General features: G+C 39.1%; 2 protein-coding genes and 1 non-coding gene across 7 annotated transcripts in view; all 3 read left to right on the plus strand.

The window, feature by feature from the left end:
• Nucleotides 1-2,718: 2,718 nt before the first annotated feature.
• LOC144084843 (urokinase-type plasminogen activator-like) lies at nt 2,719-7,427 on the plus strand. Its single transcript, XM_077613624.1, has 11 exons — nt 2,719-2,795; nt 2,978-3,068; nt 3,152-3,227; nt 3,317-3,467; nt 4,486-4,568; nt 4,643-4,681; nt 4,764-4,944; nt 5,533-5,687; nt 5,772-5,915; nt 6,028-6,176; nt 7,233-7,427. Exons 2-11 carry the CDS (start codon nt 3,018-3,020, stop codon nt 7,425-7,427), a joined length of 1,224 nt encoding a protein of 407 aa, XP_077469750.1. The 5' UTR covers nt 2,719-2,795; nt 2,978-3,017.
• On the plus strand, nt 7,065-7,136 carry trnaa-cgc (transfer RNA alanine (anticodon CGC)). Its single transcript has one exon. It is a non-coding gene; the product is annotated as a tRNA-Ala (tRNA).
• A 3,182-nt stretch (nt 7,428-10,609) lies between the features above and the next one.
• The window catches only part of LOC144084738 (vinculin-like), a 30,129-nt gene continuing 18,829 nt past the window's right edge, over nt 10,610-21,909 (plus strand). For all 5 annotated transcript variants that reach the window (XM_077613448.1, XM_077613449.1, XM_077613451.1 and 2 more), the window contains exons 1-6: nt 10,610-11,083; nt 16,744-16,814; nt 17,544-17,694; nt 18,095-18,203; nt 19,089-19,211; nt 20,298-20,458. In XM_077613448.1, coding sequence (XP_077469574.1) covers nt 10,916-11,083; nt 16,744-16,814; nt 17,544-17,694; nt 18,095-18,203; nt 19,089-19,211; nt 20,298-20,458 — 783 coding nt within the window. In that variant the 5' untranslated portion in view covers nt 10,610-10,915. The remainder of the gene's footprint in view (nt 11,084-16,743; nt 16,815-17,543; nt 17,695-18,094; nt 18,204-19,088; nt 19,212-20,297; nt 20,459-21,909) is intronic.

A 21,909-nucleotide genomic window follows, 5' to 3' on the forward strand; every position in this document is an offset into this window, starting at 1 on the left:
CACTGCGGCCCTAGGCGGAATCGGTTTGACACATGTGGTCTAAGATATTGCACATTGTTATTGCACACCCTGAGGTTATTCCACAGAAGGGATTGTGTGTCATGCTAACGCAAGTTCAGAGTCCTCATGGCTGTGGGAAAAAAACTGTCCTTCAGTCTATTTGTCCGTGCTTTGTGAGACCTGTAGCGTCTGCCAGATGGCAGCAGCTGGAATAGGTTGTGACCAGGGTGATATTGGTCCCTGACAATGTTCCTGGCTCTGCTGAGGTAGTGAGGGCTGGCAATGTCATCCAGTGAGGGCAAATAGCCCTCTGCATGGCCTTTCTGTCTGCTGCCGTGCTTCCAGGGTACCACACTGTAATGCAGTATGCCAGGATGCTCTCCACAGTGGCTCTATAGAAGGTTACCAGAAGCTTAGTGTCCAAGTTGTTCCTCCTGAGTAGCCTCAGGAAATGGACTCGCTTCTGGGCCTTCTTCATATCTAAGGGCAATTTAGTGTGTCCAATCAGCCTACCATACATGTTTTTGGAATGTGGGAGGAAACCGGGGTACCCGGGGGAAACCCACGCAGGCCCGGGGAGAACATGCAAACTGGTGGTCCAACACAAATAGGTGGACCGACCTGGATTTAAACCCAGGACCCCAGAACTGTGAGGCCGACACGCTTAACCACTCAACTGCTGGGCCCCCCTACGAACAGATTTAAAAAATCTATAAATAATAAAAAATAAATAATTAGTCAACATAGATAAGTAGCCAACATGAATAAGTGGTCACATATATTAGTATGTACAAAAAGTGACTAATATTGTTAGCAGCGTATTGTTTTAGTGCAAGCACAAGATAAGTCTTGATTAGGTCTTCCTAGGTGCAGAACTCGACTTGAGTATGGTAACGGCTCTTGGGAAAAACTGTCCTTGAGTCTGTTTGTCTTGGCTGTTATAGCCCTTTAGCGCCTGCCCAAGGGAAGCAGGTTGAAGAGGTGGAAGGCAGGATGTGTATTGCATACCTGTCAACCTCTGCCGATAACTGCCCTTATAAATGATTATGATTCCCCTTACAAACCCCCCAAAAAACCTTACAAACACCGTACGACTCGTACGGTGTTTGTAAGGTTTTTGGGGGGTTTGTAAGGGGAATCATAATCATTTATAAGGGCAGTTATCGGCAGAGGTTGACAGGTATTGTATTGTCTTTTATGATCTTTGCCTTTCTTAGGCACTGGGATTTATAGATGCCATCTTGACCACTATCAAAACACACAAAATCAAGCAAGGATGCTGCTGGAATTGTTATCAGTGTAATGGCATTAATTAATTATTTAGCACCACTTTTACACAATGGAGGAGCAGAAATCCAACATGTATTAATTATTATTTCATGACTAGGTGTACTTTTGTGTAATAAATGCCCTTCATGTGTGTATATTTTGGTACTGGGAGCTGGTCCTACTAAAGACAGATTCCTTGCATTATCATTCCCAAAAATAATTTAAAAAATAATAAAAGGGAAAAAATTATACTCGTGTTGCTTTCATTTTAGACTTAAGTCTGAATTGTACATGCTAGCATGTTGTAATGCCCAGTCTAAATTGTAAATAGTATCTGAGGCTAGCAAATTGTGATTGTTCACAGTGTAATGTAAGGAACGAGCTTGTATTCTAAAACTAAATTTAATTTGAAGTGCATGTAGCCTAAAAAACGGCTGATTGGGATATTCAAAATGACAACAACAGTTGATGGTTGTTTGATATACTTGAATCTTCCTGTTAAATTGTTTCGTGCTTCCTGCCTTTGCTGTGATTTAGGCGGTAGGCATGTAGTCATCCTTGATACAATTGTTTGGCTATTGTTATTAGAAAAGCGGAAATGTGACTAATAGTGACAGCATAAATTAGGTCGTGTTTTGGAAGGGGATTTCAAAGAAGCAACACCTTCAAAGTATTTGTTGCACCATTACCAACATTACAATCTAAACATTTTTTTTTTGCATACAAGACTCATCTTGTGTATTATTCCATTATGTATGCCTTGCGTTATATTGTATTTTTGTACAAACCGTGTAAGAACTTTGTCTGTCCTTTAAATTTATGATTTCAGCATTGCAAAATGGTCTTTTTTTTATCTACTAATGCTAAATTATTTGATCTAAACTTTTTTTGACGGCATAGTGTGACATACTGTCCCACTTGTACAATTCAATCAAATGCAATTATTTTTGGTGCCTGCTATGAAGTGAATTTTATTTATTAAAGTTTTTTGGGGATGGCAATATATAATCTACTTGCATTTATCTCTCCCTATTTGTATGGACTGTATTTTTAAATTTAAAAAATAATTGATTGAACAAACATGACTTAATTTTAACTCTTGTTGCAAATTTATGCATTCAGCTTTTTGCGATGGAATCCAGCAGCATTTAACTTGGTAAATGTATATTATTTATGTCTTTAATGTAAAATTGATAATACATTTCATTCACACTGGATGTGCTCATCTTTACAAAAGCGCAGTTCCCTGTCGTATTACCAATTTTGGATATACTTCTTCTATATGAAACTACTGATGTCACTTGTCATGAGAAACACTTCTTTAAAGCGTAATATGATGGTCAGCTGTTTGTGTGAGGGATGTTTGGCCGCATTCTCGTAAACTCCTCCTCCCAACTGCTACATTTTCAAATAGGAGGTGACACAAAGAAAATCAGCATTCAAGAGTGCAACAAGAAAAAAGACGTTGAGCAAAAACTTCTGCTAAAAAATAATGCATTTGGGGAACACTTTATAACAAGAGAAAGGTATGCATCTTCTTTCAACTCTCATAAACTAGTGTATTGTTTTTTTTTTACTGGACAATGTTTAAAGTTATTCTTTTGTGATTTCTTGATAATCAAATGTGTGCATGTCCTTTTATATGCCTGCAGATAAATTCCCTATAAGGGCATTCTGTGTTTAAATGTTTTATTCCTCTTTTTTCTAGATCATTGTCAGACAAAAATATCTCAAAAGCAGAAGTAAAGATGAACTTCTTTGTCATTCTTTGTTTTGTCACATTTGTCAATATCAAAGTTGTGAGTACATTTCAAATACAAGATTTAATTTTCTTCTTGGAAAGATATTTAAACTACATTTGTAAACCATGCTTTGTTTACAGGCTTTTTCAAGGAGGTCCCATAAAAAGAAGTGGCCACCAGGACATACACACTTGCATCCTACACTCATGCATCAAGGTGACCTCACTGTTCTTCACTGGTGCATGTATTTTAGTTTTATTTAATTATATGTGGAGAAATTGATAACGGTTGACTTTTTTCCAAAGATGATACTTCAGAGGAATGCCTGTCAGGCAATGGGGCCAGTTACAGAGGATTTGTTTCCAAAACAGCTGATGGGCACCGGTGTCTTTATTGGAACAAGTTTACAAACCCTTGGGGGGCCAAGTCTGGAATTGGGAATCATAAATACTGCAGGTAGACAAGAATTGTAATAACCATGTACAATAACTATTATTTCAAACAGATAAAAATCCTGTCTTAACATTTTTTCTCGGTCGCAGATAACTTTTTCTGTCTTTGAGTTGGTGCAAAAATAGGATTTTCCTTCATTACAAGTCCAAGTTAATGATAACTAAACCAAACTATTAACTTTGTGATATGAAATATGTTTTTTTGATGTTTACATACAATGCAAATCACCATAGAAAGTCCAACAAACTAATAATCAACTGTATTTATAAAACTTTAAACCACTTCATCAACATTAATGATTGAGTAAACTACTCTACTTTCAGAGATATTTTATTGCTTATTTTCTAGGGGGGAAAACGGATATAGAGGAAGTTTAAATGTGATGGTCTTATTTCATTTCTGCGTGTAGTATATGTTTCATATTTATACTGCCTCTTAGTGGCCAAAATGTAGCAGCACAAAGCTCATTGAATTGACCAAATTCACTGTTTAATAGCTTAAATCATATTCACTAACTTTACATATGAAAATTGTACTTTTTATAACACAAATGACAGAATATGATGTTGTTCTATCTTTGTGTGTTTATTGTCCTGTAACAGATTATTAACATAAGTTGAATTGGCTTAATTCACTGTTTGATACCTTAAATCATATTCACTTACTTTACATATTATCACTGTACTTTCTATAACATAACACACTTGTTTCATTTCTGTGTGTAGTATAGTATATATTTTTTATTTATACTGCCTCTTAGTGGCCAAGATGTAGCAGCACAAAGCTCATATAATTGGCCATATGTCACAGTTTGATACCATAAATCATAATTACTTACTACTTTACATATGAAAACTATACCTTTTATAACACAAACAACAGAATACAGTGTTATTATATTTTTGTTTTCATTGTCCTGTAACAGATTATTAACATTTCCTTTCCTTTCAGTTGTATTATCTGATTCGTGAAATACGTATTTTAGGTTACAAATGCTTAACTGTCATTTTTTTAATGCTAGAAATCCTAACAAAAGCTGGAGGCCATGGTGTCGCGTCAGAAGAGGGAGGAGAGTCGTGAGAGACTTCTGTGACGTTCCTAAATGTAACAGACTTAAATACTCAAACATTTTTTTTCGATAAAGTTGGACTTTTAAATGATATCTTGTTTTCCTTCAGGTTCCACAAGTGTGACTCCTCCTGTTGTTGTGGATACAGGTGATAAAGTTGTCCCATTACTTCGTCTCAACAACATCTCCTGTTGGCATGTTCATGATTCCCTTTTTTTCTGTCCTTGCAGAGCTAACATGTGGCGAGAAGTCCGAGAGAAGATTGCAAAAAATTGTAGGGGGGTCGTTCATAGCAGCGAGGTCACAGCCGTGGGTTGCCGCCATTTTTCAGCGAAGATCCAAGTTCCTTTGCGGCGGATCGCTCATTGCTCCGTGCTGGTTGCTTACGGCTGCACATTGCTTCCCTGATGGGTGAGGCCAAACACCATGTTTTAATCAAATTCTCATTTGATAAAGGCTTAGGGCATAATGTCAAAGTGGCGGCCCGGGGGCCAAATCTGGCCCCGCCACATCATTTTATGTGGCCCGGGAAAGTAAATCATGGGTGCCGACTTTCTGTTTTAGGATCAAATTAAAATGAAGATTATAGATATATATTATATTTCCCGATTTCTCCCCTTTTAAATCAAAAATTGTAATTTTTTAATCATTTTTTCTGTGTTTTTAGTTCAAAAATCATTTCGTAAAATCTAAAAATATATAAAAATATTTTGTTTTCCACTATAATATGGAACATAATGATTAAAAGAGATTTGCCTTTGCTAAGAAAAAAAAGCTCAAATAAACATTGTTTTAGATCTATACAAAATGGAATAGTTAGGGCTTTTGATCCAGTTCTTTTAATCCATTTATTTAAAAAAAAATAAAAAATCTAAATATTATATCTAAAATGTTCCGGCCCACATCAAATCGAGTTGACGTTATGGCGGCCCGCGAACCAACCCGAGTCTGACACCCTTGGCTTAGGGACTCATCTTTGATACTGTGTCTTTGATATAGTGAAGGGACCAACCTTCAATATCTGTCAGTCTTCCTTGGGAAGAGCGCCATTAATGAAACAGATTCCATCAACGAGCAGAAGTTCACCGTGGAAAAGTTGATTCTTCACCAAGGATATGATTTGTTAAACGACAATCACTACAACAATGACATAGGTGAGCACAAGCAGGGTTTCACTTAAAATGATGAGTTGATGTGTACTCTTTGAAGACCATAAGTGGTTTGGGTTTTATTTTTAGCGCTCTTAAAGATTAAAGGCAGCAATGGCGGCGGATGTGCTACGCGATCAGAATCTGTTCGGACCGTTTGTCTTCCTCCACCTCACACTCGACTTCCTGCGGGTTCTCAGTGCACCATCGCAGGATTTGGCTGGGAAAGCAACGGTAAGTTCACCGAATCCTCAGTCGTTATTCTATGGGTTGAAATGCCATTAAAAACTTGTCCTTCCAATTGTTTGCATTCGTAACAATCTGCTAACAGAAGTGTGTTCTGCAGGGGTGCAGCAGTACTCTCAGTACTTGAAGGAGGCCCGTGTGAATCTCCTCTCTGAGTCTCACTGTCAAAAAAACTCAGAGTACACAAATTTGCTCACCGACAACATGCTCTGTGCCGCAGGACCCGACTGGAGTGCAGATGCCTGCGGGGTGAGTGAGCAAGCCCATACACCAGGGGTAGGGAACCTATGGCTCGGGAACCATATGTGGCTCTTTTCATGGGTGCATATGGCTCTCCACTAACCTGTGAAGTAAAATATATAAATCACTGGTGAAAGAGCTGAGTCCCAAACGCACCAATAGGAGTGTCACGTTGACACTGGCGTTGACACTAACTCTATCCCCACTATAATCATAATTTTGTTTTTCATTACTCTTCTGCATTCATAATCTCATTGATAATAATTGATTAGCAACAACATAACAATGTTGTCAAAATAATTCAGAGACTTTTTATACTTTAATTATACTCTCGAGGACCGAACTTGGCCACCCCTGCTTTATATACTGTCTCCATTTTGAAGCCATATTTGTTGCAGAAATCATTGTTTTAATCCTTTCAGATTTGGCTTACTTGTTAACAAGGGTCAACTAGTTCAATAATCTAATTTCTTCATCTCATTTTCTGAACCGCTTTTATCCTCACTAGGATCGCAGGGGGTTGGAGCCTATCCCAGCTAACTTCGGGCCATAGGCGGAGGACACCCTGAACTGGTAGCCAGCCAATCACAGGGCATGAGGAGACAAACAACCATTTACGCTCACACTCATACCTAGGGGCAATTTAGAGTGTCCAATCAGCCTACCATGCATGTCTTTGAAATGTGGGAGGAAACCGGAGTACCTGGAGAAAACCCACGCATGCAAACTCCACACGGTTGGACATAACCTGGATTTGAACCCAGGTCCCTCACTATGAACAGTTCAATAATGTTGGCTTAAATTTTACAAGGACCATTAAACCACACGTCAGGTTTGGTTTTTCCTAAATGCACTTAGAGCTACAATACTGCGACTAGGGAGCATGGTAATGAAGTAGGGGATGTAGCTCAGTGGTAGAGCGCATGCTTCGCAAGTATGAGGCCCCGGGTTCAATCCCCGGCATCTCCAATGTTAAATTCTATTGTTATCTGTGTGGGTGTTTCATAAAGTTCTTGTATGACCTATTGGTGAATGGACATGATTTCTGATGTTGTCTTCTCACAGGGCGACTCCGGTGGTCCACTGGTATGTGAGTCCTCAGGTCGGCTCTTTCAGTTTGGTATTGTGAGCTGGGGCATCGGCTGCGCTAAGAAGAACAATCCTGGGGTTTACACGCAACTTACAAATTACAACAAATGGATTGCAGAGAACACACAACTACCGCAGTATACAAATGGAGTCATGTACCCTCTAAAATGAAGGTGTTGTGGGGGGAATAGACCGAAATATTGATTTCCAATAGGAACATTTGACAGCAGAAGTGACGTGAGTGTTCAAACATGCTGGTGTGTGCACTTTGCTATGTTATTTTTACTGTCGACAATGTGGCAGCTGATTTGTGCATTTAAATATTGCACAAGGTCACAGAATTCCTTTGAGGATTTATTGTCATTTTGTTTTTTGTTTGTTTTTCATGTCTATTTCTACATTGTAGATACTCACTGAAGCTGTCAAAACCATTCTATTCTACCTTGGGCATTATAAATCATGGGATTTTTTTTAGCCTACTCTGTATATATGTAATCGTTTTAAAAAAAAATATTATTATTTTTTTATTATATTTTAGGGATTTTTTTACATATTTAACATGGATTAATACACCAATATTTGCAATTGTATGAAATGTAACAATTTTTACTATGCAAAAGAGCTCTTGTTAATGAGGGGAATGAGGAATAAATAAAAAATGAATAAATTAAAAGAGCACTGAGACACTTTGTTTATTTTCAAAATTCTTTGTTGATATGAATCTCTGCAAATAATAATAATAATAATCGGACATAGGCCCTGTCGTCATCATCAACAACAAAAAGCCTACTTGTCATCACACCCAGAAACTGCGTATGACGAAATTGGTGGTGCTTCTCCATAAGCTGCGTTTACGCGGCAAAAGACCTAAATAAGTGATAGTTACGGACTTGTAATTTGGCATTCTGCTGTTATGGATACAGGTCACTTACCTCTCACTGTCTTTCACTTACCTTCAGTCAGCTAGTAGGAGGCAGATCACCACCCAAACATCTTTTCATATTACCGCAGAAGGGAATGTGTGTTGTGTTACCGCAAATTTTGAGTTCTGATGGATGTAGGGAAAAAACTGTCCTTAAGCCTATTTGTCCGTACTTTGTGGGACCTATAGCGTATGCCAAAGGGCAGCAGCTGGAACAGATTGTGACCAGGGTATCAGTTCAGTCCGTGTAATCTGATATTTATTTAACAACATTTCTTTCAGGAAAGATGAATATATATTTTTTAAGCCTGCTAATTCGACCTACGTGGTGAGAATGTGATTGTGAAAGGTCTTTCATTCATGGCTAACAATTGGTTGGCAACAAGTCCAAGTCAAAGCCAGCTATCATTTTTTCATTATTTATTAACTTTGATTTGGGGGTTTAAAAAAAAATTTAATAGACGATTTTAAATGAGCTATATTAGAGATTCTATACTCAAAATTTAAGGTAATAGACACTAGGTCAAATTTCTGTAATAGTTTTTATAATTGGAACTTCAAACATCATACAAACTCCAAATGTCTGTTGTCAAACACGACGAAACGAAAGGTTTCAATTGAGCCAAATAAATGTATGAGCAATGTATTCAAAAGAATTCGGCTCCATAAATTCATACTTCATAGATAGCAGGATTTTTCTTTATTGAGGGGTCTTCATGTTACTTTTAAAATCGTCAAACATTGCCGAGTCATTACTAACACAGGACTTATTTATTACAAATACCAAGCAAAGATAGTTTATAAGTATACAAGTCTGTCCCCCTTACGCACACCTCAACTACTCACACAAATCTGTTTACTTTATTACTGTGCTTCAAACCATAAATGGCATTGGGATGCACTAAGTCTCACTCCCCTGAAAGGACATTTCCAAGAGGAAGGTTCCGATAGATAAGGGTCAAAGATTGGTTGTCTTGCAGCTGGAAGCTTTCAGGTTCGAGCCCCTGCTTCCCACTCACATTACTTTTGAAGCTGCATCACCAGAGGAGAATGTGAAGGTTATTTCCCTTACATGGAAGTATACAGAGGATGTAAGAACTTAAAAGTCATATTTTTCTTAAGGAAAGAAAAAAAAACAGCCAATATTTATTTTAAGGACACCACTGGGCTGTCTTAAATAAAACATAGAATACATCCATACATTTTCAATCCAATTATTGCCTTTATTGCCTTGCGTTTAGCTCACCCCCACGACCATAATGAGGATAAAGCGGTTCAGAAAATGAATGAACCAACAGACAAATATAAATAAATTAATTAATACATAAATAAAAAAATAATGAATAAATAAATACTCTGCGATCAACTGGCCACTGATTCAGGGTGTGCCCTGCCTCTGACCCAGAGTCAGCTGGGATAGGCTCCAGCACCCCCGCGACCCTAATTAGAATACTAAAGCAGTTCAGAAAATAAAAGAAACTAATAAATTAATAAATACATATAATTGTATTACCAAACTCGGGTTGGTTCACGGGCCGCAATAACATTAACTCGATTTCATGTGGGCCGGACCATTTTCGATATAATATTTAGATTTTTTTTAAATTTGATTATAAGAACTGGATCAGAATCCCTAAATATTCAGGATTTTTTTATAGATATAAAACTTTTTATTTGAACTTTTTTTCTTAGTAAGGGAAAACATCTAATAATCATTTGTTTTTCATTTCAAATGGAAACATTTTTTTTAAATTATATTCAATATTAAAGTGGAAAACCGAAAATATTTGTATATATTTATTTTTAGAGTTTACAAAATGCTTTTTGACCTAAAAAAAAACAAAAGAAAAAAATGTATAAAAATTGCAATTGATTTAAAAAGGGGAAAATCAGGAAATATAATATACATCTATAATCTTCATTTGAATTTGATCCTAAAACAGAAAGTTGGCACTCATGATTTACTTACTCGGGCCGCACAAAATGATGCGGTGGGCCAGATTTGGCCCCCGGGCCGCCACTTTGACACCTGTGCGTTAGAGGAAGGGTTAGCGTTACGTTTAGAGTTAGGGTGTGAATGGTTGTCTGTCTGCTTGTCCCTTGCCATTGGCTGGCTACCGATGTAGGGTGTCCCCCACCTCTGGCCCGTAGTCAGCTGGGATACTGTCGAGCACCCCCCGCGACCCTATTAAGAATACTAAAGCGGTTCAGAAAATGAATGAAAAAACAAATAAATATATGTATATATATTTTTTAAATCATTGCGTTGCTTTATTCGTCCTGTTGGTGGTCAATGCCCTCCACTACAATCGAGGTATCCCCACCTGTCATTAATTTAGCCCTTTCCTTTTTGGGCTTGAGGGAGGGACGTCTGCCGACTGGCATAGATGACGTAACTTGCTATGAGCTGTCACTTGCACGGTGCTGTGCGCGTGCGTGCAACGTGCACGCGCACGAGGACCGAGCCTTCGCCACTCCAGCAGCACGGGCAACACCGAGCAAACTGCGTCTTCTCCGTGATTGGGCGCTGGGCGGCGATTCCTTCTGGCACGATCAGGGTCGATCCCACCGAACGCTCGCGGGTCCACCTTTAGCCGTCAGAGCGAACGTGTGTGTTGCTCCTCCCGCGAGTGAGGAGAGGATAAAAAGCAAGAAAGAGTGGCTTGGAGCAAGGGAGCCACCGACCGACCACCTTTTTTTATGTGTGTTGGGGGGGCTGCGGTAAAAGTCGCTCACCATGCCGGTGTTTCACACCAAGACCATCGAGGGTATCCTGGAGCCGGTGGCCCAGCAGATTTCTCACCTGGTCATCATGCACGAAGAGGGCGAGGTGGACGGGAAAGCCATCCCGGACTTGTCCCTACCGGTGCAGGCGGTGCAGGCTGCGGTCAGCAACCTTGTGCGGGTGAGTCAATGTGAGTTTCTTGACTTTGATTTATTTCATAAGGGACAGCACATACTAATGAACATATTCATATTTATGTTATATATGTATGTGTGTATATATGGTTATATATATATATATATATATATATATATATATATATATATATATATATATATATATATATATATATATATATATATATATATATATATATATATATATATATATATGTATGTATGTATGAATGTATATGTCTAGGTATAGGTATTCATTTATATGGGTTTCCTCTGGGTACTCCGGTTTCCTCCCACATTCCAAAAACATACATGGTAGGCTGATTGGACACTCTAAATTGCCCCTAGGTATGAGTGTGAGCGTGAATGATTGTTTGTCTCCTTGTGCCCTGCGATTGGCTGGCCACCAGTTCTGGGTGTCCCCCGCCTCTGGCTCGAAGATAGCTGGGATTGGCTCCAGCACCCCCATGACCATGAAGTGGTTCAGAAAATGAAATATATATATATATATATATATATATATATATATATATATATATATATATATATATATATGTGAACGATGACACAGAGACACACACACACACAAGTAGCACAGTTTTAGACGTTGTGATCGCAAATTTGTTCGTCTAACAGTCAGACTTTAAGATGATTCGTGAAGAGGTTCAGAGACGGGAGTTCACGTATGGTAATTGGTGTTGAGTTCCAGCTATGTTTTGGGGGTGTTGAAGGGAACTACACAGTCACCTCTAGAGCCAGCCCTTGTTAGTGTGTTGGATTTTTTTTTGTACAAAATCTTGTAGTGGAGGAGGAGCTTTGTGATGGAAGATTTTGTGAACTAAGGTGGCATCTGCATATTTAACAGTATTGTCCCTGTTCAGGCGATCAGTCAGATTTTTTCATCGGTCGTCCATCGTGGCAACCTGCTGTCGCCTGGTACAGCCATTGAAAGGAAAAAAAAGACATTTTATGGCATTTGATCTTTGCACACCTTTAAACCACATGTAAAAGTGGCACACACACCCACGCGCATTACATTCAACTTTCCCCTTCCTTCTTAATCAGGTGGACATTCAATAGAGTTTGTGGGGCGGAAGATTGATTTGACACACACACACACAAATACACTGGTCATCTTTAATTTAAACTGAGATTACACAGTGGGTCATTTATGTCTGTGTGCACTGACTGGCAAAATCAATAAAGGCCCAGTCGGAGACGTCACTCAAGAGACTGTAGTCCACATGGGTCATTTATTATCATGGCACATATTGCATTGGAAGCAAATTCTACAAAGAACAAAAACAAAAAAAATCTTATGAAAGTACATTCAGTACTTTTACTCGCAGTTACAATGAAAGGAAAAGTCAAACCATTCCCTATGGATTGATATTTCATCAAGATTTTGTGAGACAATTTGACACATTTCTCTTCCCGCTTTTTGACTGCAGCAATAGTACTGCAGTATTTATTACACTCCATACATGACATTTAGTAATCCAAAAAGGCCCATCAATATTCTGTCAGTGGTTTGGTCATTGGATACATTTTTTGGGGGGGGCGAGTGGCTCCTTGCCCTGGTTGTCTGCCAATCATGGGTGAAGTATTTAGACCAATCATTTACAGCGGTGTTCAATGAACCGTGATTTTTGGGATATTTCCAGGCTACTTCCTATTTAATTGGTCTCTTCTTGTTGATTTTCGTTCATTTCCATGTTACTTCCGGTTGATTTTGTGTCACATTTTGTTCATTTTGGGGTATTATTGGGCTATTTCTTTCTTAACTCATTTGCTGCCATTGACTATGAGATTTTGACGTTTAGAAGGAAAATAAATGAATGTGAAACTGAGAAAAGAGCAGTATTGTACTCATTCGATCACACAACTCACTAATGTTTGGTTTAACGGTGGTGATGTCAAAATAAAAGCATGTGATTCTGTAAGTAGAGTATGAATGAGCTTCAAATCAGGCAGAACAACCCCAAGGACCAAATTGGACCCCCTAGAGGGCTCTTTTCGGCCGACAGGACGCATGTTTGACACCGTTGTTCTAGATGGCAAGCAGAAGAAAGTGAGATTGAGAAATCTGCTCTTATCTGATGCAATTAAGATTTGTAGGCTCACCTTAGATGATACGTAATAATTGCACAGCAAAGCAGATTCATAGAGTAGTCTTGAGAGAACAGCTTGCTGGTTGCTGGGTAGAACAACTTAACTGGCCATGATGGCCGCCCACTGGTTTTGCAAACTTTATTTTAGCAAGCAGGATCAGTTGATGCAAAGATGTAAAAGAGCAGAGTTCCATTGCACACTGATTTGGTTACACTGTTAACCCCCACTAGGGTGGGCCACGCATGTTAAAACTAGGTCACTGATTCCTCCAGACACAAACAAGATGATGTCAATCCGTCAAAGCGGCTTGTACGGGTGTGAGCTGACGATTCAACTAAACATCTCGAAGATGAGCTGGTGCATTCGTTTGGAAATCCGTCAACCCGCTGGAGTTGCGCTGATGACATAGGCGCTCTTGGAAGTTTGAGATCTCCAAGGAGGCGATGTCGATCACACACTCGAGTATGTCTAGGGGGAGGGGACGGAGGAATAAATAGATTTACTGTTGAGATGTGAGGCCGGGTGGGAAGTGAGTAGAGGTATCACCTACTTCTGTTTGCGATGCAATTCAAACGATGACCCGGGATTACCTTTCCTACTTTTCTGTATCCTATTCTGCTTTTTAAAATTCATGTGTCAGAAAGCATCCATGTAACTTTACCTTGCTATTTTCACTTAATTAAAACACACAGTACTGACTCTAATGGATCTTTAGTAGCTCGGTAGGCAGCACGCTGGAACTGCCAAGCTAATCATGTGGGTTTAAATACCACCACCATCAAGACAAATTATACATGTGGATGATTGCAAAATTATTTTGTTTTCACAAGTTTTTTACGTTAAAAGGTCTGCAAATATTCAAAATTCAAAAATCAAAAAAAAAAATTTTACTATAGCACTATGCCGATTTTATTTGTATTTTACAGTTGTCCCATTTTTACTAGCGGTAATATTCTGGCAGTCACCACTGCCAGTATTTTCCTGGCGGATGAGTGGTTAGCGCGTCGGCCTCACAGTTTTGGGGTCTTCGGTTCGAATCCAGGTCAGCCGCCCTCCTGTGTGGAGTTTGCATGTTCTTCCCGGGCCTGCGTGGGTTTTCTCCAGGTACTCCGGTTTCCTCCCACATTCCCAAAACATCCATGGTAGGCTAATTGGACACTCAAAATTGCCCAGGGCGTCCCCTTCCTCTGGCCTGAAGTCAGCTGGGACAGGCTCCAGGACCCCCCGCGACCCTTGTGAGGATAAGCGGTTCCGAAAATGAATGAATTTATTTATTTATCTTTTAAACTGTGTAGGGATTACTACGTTAGTCTTCTGAGTTTCAATTTCTGCTCGACTCATCCTGCGGGATTTGTTATCTCCTGGCATGCATTAGTTTTTTCCTGGTACACAGGCTTATTTCTGGATCCTAAAAATATACTTCTTAAGCTAATTTAAAATATAATTTTCCATGGGTGTGAATTATACCCCATCTTCAATATGTTTAACTGTCAACCAATCCAGGTTGTACTCTTAGGTAAGCTGCTCTTTATTTCCCTAATGAGGATGATCTCTATTTAATACCGACAAATGAAGATGAATGCAACTGAACTATACATCATTAATGCACTCTAGTAAATTAAAAAAGAACATTAAATTCAATACATTTTGGTGGAATTCGCATCCTGTTGAAACTTATATAATACTTTAAAAACCACTGCTTTAAATAATTGTAAACCTTTGTTTCCATTCTTTAACCAGCTGCACACGTTTGTAAAACACTCGTCAATATGTGGAAACTACAAAGTACTACTACTTAACTATGCATTGCTTTTACATTGAATGATCAATGTTAAGTGATGTCGATTACAAGACACACGCACTCAAGCTGGTTCTTTGTCCGTCAAGTTTTCCCAGGACTCACTTGCTATACTCGCAGAGCTTCATTCCTTCAAGTTTCAAGGAATCCTTCACATTACGAATTTATTTGACTGCTTGCAGTTGTTTCCTGCTTAGAATGCTTCTTCCTGTGACTCTCTAGGGCCACAAAGTCTATTAACTGATGTTCACCATCACAGCACTGACAGACTGATGCTGTAATTGCATCGCCACTGTGTGAGTGGGTGGTCACGTGTGTTTCCATGTCTGGGTGGAAGGTTTGTGCTTGCCAGCTGCATCTCTGTCCGTGAACATTCACAAGTTACAATGTCCTTGCTTTTTAATGATGACATTCTTTTCAATAGTAAATCTGAAAGCGTTAATGCACCACAGGGGAGTTGTCGTGGACTCCCTTTTACATTTATTTATATTGTTTGTTTATTCAGAAAAGGCAGCTGGACAGACAGAGGTTTCGGGGGCAGAGGGAAAGAGAAAGAAAGAACTGATAAAAAAATATCTATAGGGTGTTAGTAGTGTTATAAGTTCTTTATAGCTTGCCTTACCGAGAGGACACAATGTGGGGTGGCTATACGCCCCCTAACCCAAGGGTGTCAGACTCGGGTTGGTTCGCGGGCCGCTTTAACGTCAACTTGATTTCACGCGGGCCGGACCATTTTAGATATAATATTTATATTTTTTTATATAAATGGATTAAAAGAACTAGATTAAAAGCCCTGAATATTCAGTTTTTTATAGATCTAAAACAATGTTTGTTTTAGCTTTTTTTATATATATTTTTAGATTTTACAAAATGATTTTTGAACTAAAAACACAGAAAAATTGATAAAAAAATTACAATTATTGATTTAAAAGGGGGAAAATCAGGAAATTTAATATACATCTATACTCTTCACTTTAATTTGATCTTAAAACAGAAAGTCGGCACTCATGATTTACTTTCCCGGGCCACACAAAACGCTGCGGCGGGCCAGATTTGGCCCCCGGGCCGCCACTTTGACACATGTGCCCTAACCAATAAGATAAAAGGATGGATATAGGTCAGGTTTGGGTGTGACAGAACAGATCGAGTCCACAAGAAATGTTAGTGATGGGTAGAGGGAAACCCAGTATTAAGACAAATCTCCTGGTAAAACTATTCATTTGATATCCTACACTTTATGGTGTAATTGCTAATTCTGGTACACTCCAGTTTATTTATCTTGTTGTTGTTGCATAGACCAAAATGGACTCTACAGAAACAACTAGAATTGATCATTTAAAATGAAACCACAGGAGCGAACCCCCCTTAGCAACTTGCAATTGGCGCTATCTTAGGACTCTGTGTATTTTGTGAGTACGTGTATGTTTGTTTTATTTGACCTTATTTATTTATAAAATTAAAAATGTTAGTACTAATTTGTTATATATCCATATATATTAATATATATATATATATATATATATATATATATATATATATATATATATATATATATATATATATATATGTGTGTGTGTGTAATTTTCTGAACTGCTTTATCCTCATTAGGGTCGCGGGGGTGCTGGAGGCAATCTCAGCTGTCTCCGGGCATGCACTCTCACACCCATACCTAGGGGAAATTTAGAGTGTCCAATCAGCCTACCATAGCCGTATACATTTTTTAATGCATACCTTTACATTTTCATATGTTGCAGGTGGGGAAGGAAACGGTTCAAACCACAGAGGACCAGATGCTAAAAAGAGACATGCCTCCTGCATTCATCAAGTACGTTTGTTTGCCATTGATGACTGCGTGCGTAATGGAATAAATCTACTTTATCTCTGAGATGAGGATTCCGAGCCGTCTAATGTTAGGAAATATTGCAGCATGCCCACTTGCAACAAAGAGCCACTTCTGAACCAAGTGTTCTGTCAGAAGCAACCCACGGGTGAATCGTTCGCCATCAAGCATTCATTGTTGTCTATTGTTGTGTACCAGCAGCTTCCAAAGGTCTGATAGGATGGCATAAAGCGCCTACTCATCAATGCTCCCCACTGGAATAAGACTGCATTTACTTGAGTGTCCTGTTGTAAAAAAAAATGTAAGATCAATGACCTAAGTGCAGCAATTGAACAGTGGTGTTCATCGAGTTTTCATCCGCCTTCACTTTTCCAAAACAGATTCCAAAACTTAACCTATTGCCCTCCCCAAGCACACACATACGTGTATACACACAGGGCACCACGTCATAAATCTTCACCACCGGGCTTTGGACCGGGGGCTTGTGTAATGTGAACCCACCTAAATATAGATGAACTAGCAGCCATTGATACCCTGACCAGCAGGGTTTCTGAAAAATTAGGAGGTGTCTTGGCATCTTCCAAGCAGTCAATTTCATCAAAATATCAAACCTCAGATGTTTTTTGAACATCACGCTCGAAAACAAAACATAAGACGCAACATTGTCCTGCCTTAAATATTGACGTTTAACGCTTAATTGTACGATGTGTGCAGAGTGGAGAATTCGTCTTCAAAACTGGTCCAAGCGGCTCAGATGCTCAAGACTGACCCCTACTCGGTTCCCGCTCGGGATTACCTCATTGACGGCTCCAGAGGGATCTTGTCGGGCACGTCTGACCTGCTGCTTACGTTTGACGAGGCTGAGGTGTGTTTGTCTGCTTGCGGGTGACTTATGGGGAAATGCAGGTTATTATAGCAGCAAAGTGGAGAAGGAACTGAGCTCACATCTTGACGTCATGCAGTAATAGGAGGTTTGGTTAGATTTAATCAGTTGGATCAAATGACTTGCCTCTATCATAATGCTGAATGTGTGTGTGTGTGTGTCTGTGTGTGTTTATTGGATATTTGAGGCTTCTTACTCCGAGTGCTTCTTCAGTAGAAGGACATTATTATCTATAGTTTGGTGAAGCAAAGCTCTTGTCCAATGTCACAAAACCACATACACACACACAAGAAGCAGCCAATAAAGGAGCACCGATAAAAAGATTTAATATCCCTTCACCGCATGTGTATAATGCTGTTACTGTATCTTTCTTGTGTTTCAGGTGCGTAAAATAATCCGGGTGTGCAAAGGTATCATGGAGTATCTGACAGTATCTGAAGTGGTGGAGACCATGGAGGACCTCGTCACGTACACAAAAAACTTAGGACCAGGTATGCAGGAAGAACTTTTTTTTCTGAACATTTGGCTGTGGAATAAAAGGAATTAAAATACACAAAAATGAATGATTGACCAATTCTTTAGCAAAAAACTCCACAAATTCATGTATAACCACATGAATGTTGTTAATCACGAAAAATGTTAATTCTTGTAATGATTAAAGGCACTCATTAAAATGAAAAAAAATGAAACATAAATGAGTATATAGTAAAAAAGTAGCCTACATCAATTGACCAAAATGTTTGTATATAGGGACGGCATGTCTCAATTATAATTTTATATTTGTATTCATTCATTATCCGAACCGCTTATCTCACACGGGTTGTGGGGGGTGCTGGATCTTATCCAAGCCAACTACGGGCACCAGACCTCCACGCCCTGAATTGGTGGCCAGCCAATCACAGGGCACAAAGAGACAGACAACACATTCACACTCACACTCATCGCCAGGTGCAATTTAGAGTGTCCAACCAACCTACCGTGTATGTCTTTGGGATATGGGAGGAAACCGGAGTATCCAGAGAAAACCCACGCGAGCCCGAGGAGAACATGCAAACTCCACCCAGGAAGGTCGCACCCACCTGGGATTGAACCCTCAAGGGCGACATGCTAATTTCTTCCCCACTGGGCCGCCCAAAATGAGATTATTTTACAAATTAAAGCGTTTTAGCAACAATAAGTGGCTTAATAAAAAGCCTTTGACAGTCTTGTGTCCAAAAACGCAAACTGAAGAAGCACATTAAGAGCGGAGAGAGTCGCCCGAGAACCTGAATTGTACTCATCAACACTGATAAAAGATTGTGTCTATATTATGATCGTTAGGTTATTCACACTTGTCCGGGACACACTTTAACTAACGATTGCTTGCCTTTGCTCAGGGATGACCAAGATGTCAAAGATGATAGAGGAGAGGCAACAGGAGCTGACCCACCAGGAGCACAGACAGATGCTCATCAACTCCATGAGCACGATTAAAGAGCTGCTGCCTGTCCTGATATCAGGTGAGTGTATATCCGTGTATGTGTGTGTGTGTGTGTGAGTGTGACCACAAAAAGCCAGAGTGCAGGTCACTGAGCATGCCACGCGGTTGTCATAGCAACACTGAATATTACAGTCATTAGCCGGAGGCGTTGTACTGTAAGATTGACTACAGGCGCACACGCAAGCTGCTGCTTGTTTTCCTGGATGGCCTATTAAGAGGGGATCGTGGCGGTCCACTGTGGGCTGGCAACACTTGCTGAAGTCAGTACTATTCTACGGACAAATTAAATTCAAAAGGACATCTAAAAAAGCAGATGGGAATATCAATTTCCACCGTCCAGCCATTCAGAACGAGAGTCCAATCAAAGAGTACAATGAATAAAATACTATAATAATAATCGTGGCAGTATGTCATAATAAACCTCATGTGCAAGGAATTCTAAAAAGAGATTTATGACAAAAAAACCACAAGATCTTCTTGAAAGTGTAATTTTGAGTGTAATCATAATGCATAGATTTATTTAGTCCGTCTAAATTAAGGGAATGAATTATTATGGGTGTAATACATAAATCTGGATTTATAGATTGATTGTTTAAGATACTTCCGGATCGGAAACACGCCACATCAACATTTTGATCCTGTTTTGGAATGGTTTAAAAAAAATGAATGCGTGAATGCCTGAATTTGCATTTTTTTTCTAAAATTGTTTAGGTGAAATGTAATTCATTGTTTTACATGTGGCGGCCTGGTGTGGTTAGCACGTCAGCCTCACAGTTCTGGGAGGGTTCGATCCCAGGTGGATACCGAGAAATATTGTATTGTCAGGAAAATGATTATTTACACCTCTTGAAATGATATTACTCCCCCCAAATTAACACAAAATGCTTCGTTTAACTTATTGGCTGTCATTGACAGCACAAGACGTCCCTTTCATTAGAGGGCTGGCTTCCATCCTTACCTGCATACCTGGACATTTAGCACCACTAATGGCATTGAAGGATGAACCTTCACTTCCAGTATTCCCTGTTTAAATGAATTGGACTTTTATCATCATATGTGGCGGGAAATTTGTTAATATCTACAGTCGTTGCCTTTCCGTCCCCAGCCATAAAAATCTTTGTGGCAACCAAGACCGGGCACGGTGCCGCCATGGAGGAAGCTGAGAGAAACCGTCGCTTTACCTTCGAGAAGATGAGTGGAGAGATCACCGAGATCATCAGAGTCTTGCAGCTGACCACATGGGATGAAGACGCCTGGGCGAACAAGGTACCCCTCGACTCACTGACCACGCTCTCAATCCCCACACTTAAAGGTTCTATGAAATACAACAGCAAATGGTATCAGACCATATTATGGATACAAATCCAGAAAAGAGACAAAATGGGCTCATTAATTACATTAGTCTCCTTCCATCCAGAGGCTTTCTATTTTCTTGTAGCCGTGTGAGCGTTCTTTCAATTTGTCAACGTGTATTAGCTGGCACAGCACTAGAAAGATAGAAAATATCATTCATTCTTGTTGTGATGTCACAACCAGAATTGGTTAAAAAAAAGTAGGCCTAGAAAATATCATTCATTCTGGTTGTGATGTCACAACCAGAATTGGTATAAAAAAAGCAGGCCTGGAAAATATCATTCATTTTGATTGTGATGTCACAACCAGAATTGGTAAAAAAAAAAAAGTAGGCCTAGAAAATATCATTCATTTTGATTGTGATGTCACAACCAGAATTGGTATTTAAAAAAAAGTAGGCATAGAAAATATCATTCATTTTGATTGTGATGTCACAACCAGAATTGGTATTTAAAAAAAAGTAGGCCTAGAAAATATCATTCATTTTGGTTGTGATGTCACAACCAGAATTGGTAAACATGTAGGCTTTCCCAGATGCATTGTTTTGGATGGATTCATAATAAAATGGTGGAGGGGAAGCAGCCAGATTTAAGTGTTGAATTCCTTTTCTACATGTAAAAATACATTAGTGCAGTCATTTTCACTTTTTGACATGGTTACCATTTCATAGCACCTTTAAATAAATTTCAATATTGATGTGGAGGGCCCGCTCACGCAAGCTCTTCCACATGTAGTTCAACCGTTTTAGCCACGCAAGCCTCTTTTCTGCAGAGAGCATCTCTTTACCTTCTGTGATTCACTTTTTCTTTTTGCCTGCTGGTGTAACCCCTTTTCCTTTTTCTTTCTTGACCCTCTTTCTCCATTATTTTCCCTCCTTGTAGAAGGTAAGCCTGTTTATCTCCCCATCTGCAGCCTCTAATGCACGTTTGTGTGCCACTTGGTTTGACACATTTATATATATTTAGACTTTTTATAAATGTTGTAGTGTCTCTGCCATGCTGGTACTGAACAAACTGTGTGTCGCGTGCTTCAGTCAACTGACGTGATGATGTACTGTAACTCATCACTATGTGTATTGTTTTGTATTTGTATTTGTTTTGTATTGTCAAAAGTACTCACACAGATATATCGAGAGATATGCTGATTCTACTAATTTCCCTGAGACCTGTAAATTAAGTCACGTTGAGTATACACATTCCTGAATACTAGTACATTCATAATGCATTTGACATTATCCACGACTAAATTAGCATCTAATACACAGTAATGGAATAAAATAAAAATTTGTCATGGGAAATAAAGTAGGTATATATATATATATATATATATATATATATATATATATATATATATATATATATATA

The sequence above is a fragment of the Stigmatopora argus genome, chromosome 11, assembly GCF_051989625.1.
Source record: "Stigmatopora argus isolate UIUO_Sarg chromosome 11, RoL_Sarg_1.0, whole genome shotgun sequence".
NCBI lineage: Eukaryota > Metazoa > Chordata > Actinopteri > Syngnathiformes > Syngnathidae > Stigmatopora > Stigmatopora argus.